Source organism: Lycium ferocissimum, unplaced genomic scaffold (genome assembly GCF_029784015.1).
Source record: "Lycium ferocissimum isolate CSIRO_LF1 unplaced genomic scaffold, AGI_CSIRO_Lferr_CH_V1 ctg518, whole genome shotgun sequence".
NCBI classification, from domain to species: domain Eukaryota; kingdom Viridiplantae; phylum Streptophyta; class Magnoliopsida; order Solanales; family Solanaceae; genus Lycium; species Lycium ferocissimum.
This window is the reverse complement of record NW_026725896.1, coordinates 258,215-269,638: the sequence shown is the minus strand read 5'-3', so window position 1 is coordinate 269,638 and position 11,424 is coordinate 258,215. Positions and strand designations below refer to the sequence as shown.

Genomic DNA, 11,424 nt, shown 5'->3' with positions numbered 1-11,424 from the left:
AACCTTAAAATAAAGTAGAGATTTATTTTAAAGTTTAATCCACTTTAGACAGTAAAACCAATTGAATCGGACTAGTATTCCATTCAGTTAAGCACTTTTGTTCTTTTTTCAGATAGGATTATAGGATGACACTTAGCTTCAATCATTATAACAGTTTAAGTAAAATTCGAATTCAACTGCACTTCTATAAATGTTGTATATCATTTTCTTTGTGTCATACATATTTCTTAATCACCTTTTGTTTAAAAAACGGGTAGTCAAATTTTTTACATGGTGATGTTTTTCTTTTATTGTTTAACATGGAATTATAGAATGCCAAAATGTTGATGTGGCGAGTGACATGTCATGATACGATGCAGAAAATTTGAGCTTCCGTTTATTTGTAATCTTTGAGCAATTCAAAATATATGGTTCAATAACTTTAATGTAATAAAAATAGTTATATGACTTCATTATTGTTATAGTGATAAAAGTTTAACGATCATATGTGAAAGGAACGCCACAACTAGTAACACAATATGGTTGTTATCAGTTTAAAATTATAAAGATGGCAATGAGGTCAGAGTCTGGTATATATTCCTATAAAATACATAAATTAAAGCAACAAGTTGCACCTATGACCTCACTAGGACTTTACAGAAATTAGAAGAAATCTGGGAAAGAGATCAAGAACAAGATTACATTAATCATACGACAAGGCTTTAGCTTCCAACATATATTCTCCTTGAACATTGCAACTGCATGCGTTGAAAAGGAATATGCTTTTGCCAATGTGAATATTGTTTATTTTATCTTATCATATGATCAGTCGTTTGAGTCCATCAAATCTTCGTCAATATACTTCAATATGTGTTTCTTCTCATCATTTAGAGAATATATATAATCTAATAGAGAATCTATATTAGACAAATGGTCATTATGAGATACATATTCAACTGCGAACATGCTTTTAGATAAGGTAGAATTAAGCTACTACATCCTTCTGAATAGAGGGTGGAATATATAGTAGATAGTCATATTATCCCTCATCATCACATGTATAGTACTCTTTTTAGTTTAATTGACATTCGGCTTTAATAATTCCAATCAAAGCTATATTGACCTTGCATCTATCCTGTAACTTAGATCATTCTCGTCCTAGTAAGAAGATCAAAAAAGAAGAAGCTGGAAGAAACAGAAATTTCTTAGAATAGTGAGAGTTTAAGGACCCGTTTGGCCATGAGAATTTTTCACTTTTTTCCGGAATATTTTTTTCACTTTATTTGGAAATCAGCGTTTGGCCTGAAAACAGCTAAAACCCTGTTTCACTTTTTTTCACTTTCAATACATTCAAACAACCAAATATTTTTTTCCAAAAGCTATAGCCAAACACAACTCCATGCATCTTCAACTCCAATTTCAAAATTCCAAATAAAGTGAAAAATATTTGGTTTTCATGGCCAAACACCTGCTATAAGTTTTCCGTTCTGAATACATAACAATTTGTTTACATCATCATTTGAAGTTTTTTTCTTGGTTAAAAGGACAACAATATAAATAATTATGCATCATTAAAAAATAATGAATCACTATTGACTAATATAATCTGATGGTTCGGTAAGAGTTTATAGTTTTCTGAGACTTTCTGAATATATTATACATAGTTTTTAATTTGTTTGTCCAAAAAGCATTATTAGCAAACGCAGGTTAAGTCATCATTTAAATAAATTGAACTATAAATGACCCCACTAAAATGGATTAAATAAATAGGCTAGTACTATTAATCTTTCACAAACTATCACTATAATTTAAATCCAGATAAAGTAATAAAATAAGCGGTACCGGAGTGGCCTGTTAATTAGCTGTTTGGCGTGCCGGACTTGAAGAAGGATATCTAAACTTAAAAAAAAAAAAAAAAAAAACATGAGATCTAGATATCCCACTAGCCTTCTATTTCTAGGCTATTCCTATTACATCACATTTGTTCAATCTTGGAGTACTAGTAATTAGGGTTACATTATCCAAATGGAAATTAAAGATCTCAATATCGGTAAACTACCCTACTAACCAAGTAGCTAGGTTTTAGATTTCATGTGCCCAAAATGATACGTAAATCTTTGTTGCTAGGCGGCGGGTTATCATTAATCCAAAGGCTAACATTAGTCACATGAAGAAATAATTTTCTAAGAAAAAAGAGTGCGTTTTTAGCCATCCAACACTTGTCACTTTTTCCCCATGTCATCAGCCATTATTTTTGTTCAGCACAAAGCGCAAAGCGCAAAATGCAAATGGCGATTAATTATATAGTATTGAACATCATGTGATTTAATTATCACCTAATAAGCCCCCTCCACATGTTAGCCAATAAACTTCCCCTCGATCTATTTGGCCACGATTCGCACCAACCCAAACCCAACTATTGATCCAAGAAACTACTTTATTTCCATATCCAATGGGAAGGTACGTCCTTGAGATAACAAAAACTTTTTCATTAGCTCACCACATAATTAAGCATTGTTTTATTCAAATTAATCATAATTAGTGGTACCCCTTTCCTTTTTCTCCTTGCTTTTCTCTCATGCCGTTCCCTTTTCCTTACCTTTAAACTATTTTATGAGCAGTTGAAAAATGGAGGACTATCAAAGATATGAATCAAAATTTCTTCATAACGAATCTTCCTCAAAACTTCGAATTAATTAGGTAAAAACAGAACTCGTGACTTTCTAATCTTTTTGACTGAATTCTGAAGCACAAGTACCTAGAGGGCGAGAGGTAACGAAATATTCAGCAGTCTACCGACCAATGCAAATGTTTGTTCTTTTCTTTGGTCTTAGAAAGAAATTTAAACGAAGACTACCAGGAAGTGGAACCACTTATTCGAAAATGACAATTTTGTTTTATTTAATTATCTGATATTCGGTATTGATCACTAGTCCGAAATTTCACAGCTTAAGAATAAAGGGAAAAGCATTCCTTAGCAGTAATTTTTCCATTTTCAGCATTCGAATCCACATCTTTGACTAATAAGGGTGGAGAGATCTCATATTCGTCCTAACATATCCGATAATATTTTGAGAAGGCATAGTAGTGTAAAGAGGTTGGGGTACCATACTTGATAACAAATAGAACTTGATCTAAATCAACTCAAAACTTAGCTCAAGATATTATCATATAAGAAGATCAAGTCCCTAATCACAACAGTGTTTCACGTGGGACTCAACACCCCCGGTCCGTAGGCCCAAACCTACCAACTGGAGTGTAAACAATATAATATGGGGCTCCACACCGGATAAATCAAGAATTTAAATGAGTCGAACTATAATAACATGATAAATAAATTGACCTTAAACCTAACTCAACCCTAAAAACTATCTTAAGAGTTGAGGATTGTCCAATATCCATCTCACCACTAATGTGGGACTATAAAATATTCATTGCAACCATCATCAAACACAAGATGACAGTCTCATGTAGCAACAATTATTGGAACACCATCCAACTTAACATTAACAAACTCCATCAATTGGATAATAAAGTAGTATTAGCTAGTAGATACATGCACCTCTTTACCTTTGGCATTAAGAATATTGGTCTTTCTATATATAAAAACTTTTTTTTGTATGAATCAACTGTTAATTAATCCAAGAAATTAAAGTACTCAGAATTTATTAACATCAATAGAGAAGAAAAAAGGTCCTCCAAAACCGGCTATGGTGCCATGTCATCAGCAGGTCCACATCTTTTATATTAACATGAAATAAAGGACCAAAGTATAGTACAAGCTCCAGGTATAAATATGGGGTGATAGAAGATCAAGATTAGCTCAATCGGTAGAGAGTATCAACATTCCCCACTCTATTGAGCTTTATTGTCATAGAGTATACAGGTGAATGTCGCTTAAACTTTCAGCTGAGAATTTGGCAGCTTATGATAATTATCATATGCCTCAAGATAATAAGAAAACAGTAGTGATAGTGAGACAATACGATGAAGAAAGAGACAAGTTGGCTGTGGAAGAGTTGGAGGGACAGTGTGATTTCGGACAACGAGGGCAGCCATCGTTGTTCACTGACCTCATGGGTGACCCCATTAGTCGTATTCGCAATCTCCCCTTACATGTCATGCTGGTAAGTAATTACTCCTTCCGTTTCAATTTATGTGTCTTTATGCAGAGTACGAGTATGAGGGATTACTAATTGAATCTTTGATAATTTTAGTAGCCACCCTTTTTTCCTTTGCATATATATAACGCATGCAAAAGTTCATGGCCATTTCTGTTGATGATATTGAGCAGGTAGCTGAGTGTGAAGAAGATAGAGAAATTGTTGGGATAGTTAGAGGCTGTATAAAGACTGTGACTAGAGGAAACAAAGGCTCCACTCCATGTCCAGTTTATATAAAAATTGCTTATATTCTTGGCCTGCGGGTTTCATCTCATCACAGGTACCATTTTTGGAACTATTTCATTACCATCTTCATGTACTCTACAAAGAGTTTTAACTTATATACAGAGGCGGATCCAGAATTTAAATTTAATGAGTTCAATCTTAAGATTTTTAGCATTGAACCCATTATATTTTTAAAGTTAGGGGTTTATATCTACTATTTATTGCAATTTTAATAATTTTTTACACATAAATTTAGGCTCCGCGTCGAAAATTTGGGGTTGAACCCCTACCTTGTAGGCTAGATACGCCTCTGGTTATATACATCTTCATTGTAAAGTTTAAAGTAATGTTTACACTATCAGGTCACTCAAAATAATTTTTGTTAGGACCATAAATATCGTTAGAATATTAGAATCTATACTAAAAATCATAAGGTTCCACACCCAAATGCGAAAACACAAAGACAAAGGATATGCTATCCAACTATCCAATTAAGTTCATAAGCTACGCAAAATGATGCTCTTGTAACAGTAGTTTATAGGGAATTATGTCATTATCAGAACATATTCTTTAATTCACAGTATGTTTGAAAGCACCTTTATTTTAACTTTACAACCATCAATGGGCGACTCCCGAAATGACTAGAACAATACAAAAAATTGTCTCCTACTTTTTACCATATTTTAAAAGCTTTTAGACGACTTTAATTAACTATACAAAGTCTTCCTCTTAACATCATTTCATCACTTCTCTAACAATTCAATCTGTATTAATTATTTTTGCTGTTATTTTCAACTTTAGGAGGCTTGGCATTGGAACAAAACTAGTTGAGAAATTAGAAGAATGGAGCAGAAACAATGGAGCAAAATACGCTTATATGGCCACGGACAGCAACAACGAAGCTTCTATCAAATTATTCACATCCAAATGCAATTATGTAAAATTTCGCACTCCATCGGTACTAGTACAGCCACTTCACGCTCATAACAAGTCAATAGCATCCGACATTGCCATCGTTCGAGTTTCACCACAACTCTCTGAGTCATTCTATCGACGTATTTTCGCAAACTCGGAGTTTTTCCCCAAAGACATAAACCACATCCTAGACAACAAGCTTAGTTTTGGTACTTTCATGGCCGTACCAAAGAAAACCCTCCTCAATTGGGACCCTAAAAGTGGATCTTTTCCATCAACTTTTGCTATACTAAGTGTTTGGAATACTAAAGATGTTTACAAGCTACAAGTGAGAGGCATATCACCGCTAAAATATGCTTGTTGCCTAGGGACTAGGGTTTTGGACTCGTGGATGCCATGGCTAAGGGTGCCTTCTATCCCTAATATTTTTAAGACGTTTGGGTTTTATTTGTTGTATGGAATTCACATGGAAGGCAAAGACGGTCCCAGGCTCATGAAATCGCTTTGCAATTTTGCGTACAACATGGGGAGAAATGATAGAGACTGTCGCTTGTTGGTGTCTGAAGTTGGGCTTGATGATCCTGTTGGAGAGACAATCCCGCGATGGAACAAGTTTTCATGGGGAGATTTGTGGTGCATGAAGAAACTTGAAATCGGTGAATCCCCGGATGATTGGGTGGAGTCTCGAGTTTCTTCTTCATCAGTCATTTTCGTTGATCCGCGTGACTTCTAATTAGGTTTGCATGGAGTTTTGGATAGGCTCAGCAATTGTATATTCCAACCCAAACTAAAAAAGAAAGATTAAAAGAAAAGAGAGGAATGATTCTATCCAATTTTAACCAATCCAATGACTCCTCATGTTTTATGTGAGTCTATTTTCTTATTAGTCCAAGCTAAAAAGGATGTAGTTTTTTATATTTAGAAATAATTTGATTTTAATCTTTCTATTTTATCCTTAATGGAATGTTTTTATAGTCACTGAAATCTCATGGCATGTCCAATTAGACCGTAAATTTGAAAAGTCTATCTCTCTTGTGTCTAGTCAAACTACTCTACATAAATTGAAACGAAAATTAAATGTAAATATAAAGAAGATTTTTTAAGGGGAAAATGCTCTTTTAACCATCGATAAATTCTAAATTTGACCTTTGTGACATATAATTGAACGCATTTAAACCCTCTAACTAATTGGAATCTGCATTTTCTTAATCCTTCTACTTTGTGAATCTTCACAAATCAAAATGAATTATTATCCACTATTAAACTGTTTAATTATTCATGTGTTATATTAAATATATGTTGTTACTTACTTCATAGTTGAGAGTAATGTAGTTCTAGAATAATCTAAATATCCCATATTTCCTATATAAATGGACCAAAACTACACATGTCAATTAATTAAAGATTTCATGCTTAGCACAAGTACTAAAATCAGAATTCACTAATAAAAGGGATCAAAGTGAAACCCTTTCTTATATATTCATCTTATGGTTTAAGTTCTCGACTAAAAGAATGGGAATATGGTCGATATAGAAAAAAAGAATAATATGGAATCACTAATGTGTCGTATGCAGGAAAGGTGTTTATGGTCCCCTCTCCATTTGCATTGTATAAATAAATAATAATGTGAGGAAGAAAAAGAGATGAGCATTTCTAAAGCTTTCCGCTTAAAGAGCAAAGTCCCAACGGCGCTAAGATTAAAGAAGAAACTTATACTAATGTTATCGAGTGATCACCATGCATTTTTTGTGGAATCTAGCCACGCGTTAGCTCTAGAGCTTTGATCATGGCATATAATCATGAAACTAAAAGGCTTCGTAGCTTAACAACTGTTCAAGCATCGATTTTAATTTAGCACTAATCGAGAATCATGAGGACGGAGGACCACGTTGTACCAACATACTTAACAAATACTAAGTTATACGATACAAGTTATACACCTGGTAGTGTATGAAGAATCGGTAAAAGAAATTTACTTAGGTAAACTTTGAATGATTTTAAAAAAAATAAGTAGTTGTTTAGTGACTTTCTTAGATATATATAGTAATTGAATGACTCTTTTGTTACAAAAAATAATTTGGTGACTTTATAATTTATATGCTACTTGAGCAAAAGAGTGATTTCTATGTTACAAGAAATAATTTAGTAACTTTAATATAATAAAGTGAGGATTAAGTGATCATATAAATTCAACCCGTGCATAAAACCTGAAACTTTATACATATACACGCATCATATATATATTATATGTGGTCTTATATGAAATATGTAATTAATTCTTTAATTGTGATTTATATCAGTTGCTATTCTTACTAGTTCCTTTATAAATATATACTACCTCATATACTCAGAATTATGTAATTCAACGCGACACACTACATGACGAATATATATATTTGTCATTTCGCAAGTCTTTTTATACAATGTTTTATATGTGGAACTGAATTTGAGATGAAGCTATAAGCCCGTCAAGTGGGACAGGACAGGACGGGACGGGTCGGGCCATTTAAACGTGGACACACGGGGGGCCAGTTCGGGGCTTGGCCGGGCCGTAGTTAAGGGGTCGGGCTTGGGGGAGGGAAAAGTGTTACACCTCTCGTTTTCGTCATAGGAGAACCTATGGTTTCCTAGTCGAGTATGCCTTTGGAATAGAGACTCGAGCCCGAGTTTGGAGGTAGAAAGTGTCTTACCCCGTGGACAAAGGTACCAGCAGGTATTCCTGGCAATTTACAGGATTAGAAGTTGAACGAATCAAATCGACGCGATCTGAGCTGAATCTGAGGAAATCTGCAGACACCAGTCATTGTCGACGGGTTGTCGACATGGTCGACGGACCGTCGTTGTGCGACGTCGTTATGTTTTCGCAGCCTAGCTGGCTTACACTGTTCTTTCAACACGTTTATGTATATACAGGTTGTACAGAGTTCATCATGTTATCTATTTATGAGGCAGTATGAGATCAGTTCGAGTCACTTGTGGGCCCTTGATGTTTAGTAAGATTCAGATGTGAGTATAGGGGTGGTTGGCCGCTAGAGGTCAGACATTCGTCACGACTCATCGGTTTGGGTCGTGACAGAAGTGGTATCAGAGCAGTTCCGTCCTAAGGTTGTCTACAGACTGTGTTTAGTAGAGTCTTCTTTATGGGCGTGTTGTGAACCACACTTATAAACAAGAGGCTACAAGACATTTAGGATGATGTCATTCTTTCTCTCTTAGATCGTGCAATAGAGTCATGCGTTAAGCGTTCGCTTTCTGATGATTTGTTCTGATTTCAGCGATGCTCGGCAAGAAAGCTACAGCTGCCCAGAAGGGCAAGAGAGCGGCAGATGAGGCCACTAGCCGTACTCGGCGGCTACGAGAGCTCGGGATGAGATTCGAGTAAGGGGCGTGCGAGACATCGCATACCTCGCCCCTAGCACCTGCCCTCGGTTCTCGGCCGGATGTACCGGGCCAGGAGGTGCGGGATGCTGTATAGTTATTGACCAAATTAGTAGCCGCCCAAGCTCAGCGGCAGGGAGTTGGTGTTGACCAGGCAGACAGGGCTGGTAGTTCGAGGGTTAAAACCTTCCTTGGGTTAGGTCCTCTAGAGTTGTCGGTCATAAAGCAAAATATGGATCCTCGGGATTTCATTGATGGTATGCAGAGGACCTTGAGGGTTATGCATGTAGATGAGGTCGAGTCTGTAGAGTTGGCTTCGTATAGACTTCGTGATATTGCAGTACAGTGGTATCAGACTTGGGAGCTGTCTAGGGGAGAGAATGCCCCTCCAGCGGTTTGGCGAGAGTTTTCAGATCCTTTTATTCGCCATTATTTACCACCAGAGGTCCGACGAGCCTGAGCAGACAGGTTTTTACGTATTGAGCAGGGCAGTATGAGTGTTCAGGAGTATTGTGTGTATTTTGATTCTATGACTAGGTATGCCCCAGCTATGGTGGTTGAGATGAAGAACAGAGTTCATCATTTTGTGGTGCGGTCTAGGGCCACATTTGATAGATGCTTGTACGACTGCCGCATTACAGCCGGGCATGGATATCTCTCGTATACAGGCGTATGCGTAGAATTTAGAGGACCGCAAGCGTCAGCGGAGGACAGAACGTGACCGTGACCGGGGCCATGGCAAGAGGGCCAGATCTTTAGATACCGGGGGTGAGTCTAGAGAAGAACAGAGACAGCAGTATCCCCGATATCCATTCCATTTGGTAAGGAGCGCACCTCCGCGGTTTTCAGGTCCGAGGTTTGATTGGTCTTCTTATTCCGGAGAGGGCCAGAGTTCTAGAGTATCAGGCTCTCGCATGCACTCGAGTCGAGGCCGGTGAGGCCACCCTTGCCCCGGTGTACTCAGTGTGGTAGGCTACACGCTGGGCAGTGTCGATTGGGATTGGATGGTTGCTATGCTTGTGGTCAGTCAGGCCACAGGATGAGGGAGTGCCCGATGAGGGTTGGTACAGGTATGGTTCAGCCTACGGGGTCTATGGCTGGTTCTTCTTCTGCAGTACGCCCTTCAGGGCAAGCTTTCCAGACACCAGCAGGACGGGGTAGAGGGAGGAGTGGAGCATCCAGCTCGAGCGGTCCTCAGCACCGCGTATATGCATTGGCCGGTAGGCAGGATCGTGAGACGTCTCCTGATGTTGTTACGGGTATACTATCAGTCTCCTCCTAAGATGTATATGTATATGGGTATGACGGGGCCCTGTCCCGTCCTTTCTACAGCTTTATTCCAATAGAGATCTGTAGACAGTTGTATGTATTAGTCAGATGATGTAGCCTTGTCGGCTTCTATTATTTTGTGTACAAGATATATGTAGCGCTCTAGCCGGCTTGCACTGTTCTTTCAAAGACGTTTATGTATATACAGGTTATATAGAGTTCATGATGTTATCTATTTATGAGGCAGTATGAGATCAGTTTGAGTCACTTGTGGGCCCTTAATGTTCAGTAAGATTCAGATGTGAGTATAGGGGTGTTTGGCCGCTAGAGGTCAGACACTCGTCACGACTCATCGGTTTGGGTCATGACAGAAGTACGTATACAGCTGAAGATTATGCGAAGCTCTATCTTAAAGAAATTGTACGACTTCACGGTGTTCCTACAACCATTATCTCAGATAGGGGAACACAATTCACAGCTAATTTCTGAAAGTCTTTTCAGAATGGATTGGGGACTCAGGTGAGTCTTAGTACCACGTTTCATCCGCAGACAAATGGACAAGCGGAGCGTACTATACGGACACTTGAAGATATGTTGAGAGCTTGTGTATTTGGTTTTCAAGGCAGTTGGGATGATCTTTTGCCTCTTATCGAGTTTGCATGTAATAACAGTTACCATTCCAGTATTCAGATGGCTCCGTATGAGGCCTTATATGGGCGGAGATGTAGATCGCCCATAGAATGGTTTGATGTCGGGGAAAATTAGTTGGTAGGCCCAGACTTAATTCAGCAAGCAATTGACAAGGTGAAAGTCATTCAGGAAAGGTTGCTAACAGCTCAGAGTCAACAGAAATCCTACACGGATAATCGGCGACGCAAGTTAGAGTTTGAGGTAGATGATTGGGTTTTCCTAAAAATTTCCCCTATGAAAGGAGTGATGAGGTTTGGTAAGAAGGGTAAGTTGGGCCCCCGATAAATTGGGCCATATAAGATCATTCGTACTGTGGGTAAGGTGGCATATGAGCTAGAATTGCCTTCTAAGTTGGAGTTTGTACATCCGGTATTTCATGTGTCTATGCTTCGTAAATGCATCGGAGATCCTTCAAGAGTTGTACCAGTAGATGATATCCAGGTGACCGAGAAATTATCATACGAAGAGGTTCCAGTGGCTATATTAGACAGACAGGTCCGTCGGCTGCGAACCAAGGATGTAGCTTCTGTGAAAGTTTTGTGGAAGAATAAAAATGTTAAGGAAGTGACTTGGGAAGCAGAAGAAGCAATGAAGATTAAGTACCCGCATTTGTTTCCAGCAATATAGGAGGTTCAGTCTGAGGCATCATCTCCCCCAGGTATTATTTCATTTTCAGTTATCGTGATTGGTCGTGTGAGGCCATGGTATTGTATGTTGTAGTATGTGGCCCTGTGTGCGATTTTGAATTGCTGTGTGCGGGTTGGATGGGTATACTTACAGGGGAAACTCTGCCAAATTTTTTATA

At 37.9% G+C, this 11,424-nt stretch overlaps 1 protein-coding gene across 1 annotated transcript; it reads left to right on the top strand.

Annotated features, from left to right (window-relative positions):
- The first annotated feature begins 3,554 nt into the window (after positions 1 to 3,554).
- Positions 3,555 to 6,240, top strand: LOC132044761 (probable N-acetyltransferase HLS1). The gene is made up of 3 exons (XM_059435266.1): positions 3,555 to 4,106; positions 4,274 to 4,422; positions 5,169 to 6,240. Exons 1-3 carry the CDS (start codon positions 3,870 to 3,872, stop codon positions 6,013 to 6,015), a joined length of 1,233 nt encoding a protein of 410 aa, XP_059291249.1. The 5' UTR covers positions 3,555 to 3,869; the 3' UTR covers positions 6,016 to 6,240.
- Positions 6,241 to 11,424: the final 5,184 nt, after the last annotated feature.

Bases quoted from the DNA above. Each gene is read 5' to 3' on its own strand.
- LOC132044761 (XM_059435266.1), top strand. From the start codon at position 3,870: ATGTCGCTTAAACTTTCAGCTGAGAATTTGGCAGCTTATGATAATTAT. The intron at 4,107-4,273 runs GTAAGTAATTAC...GATATTGAGCAG, and splicing joins TCCCCTTACATGTCATGCTG to GTAGCTGAGTGTGAAGAAGA. The intron at 4,423-5,168 runs GTACCATTTTTG...TTTCAACTTTAG, and splicing joins CGGGTTTCATCTCATCACAG to GAGGCTTGGCATTGGAACAA.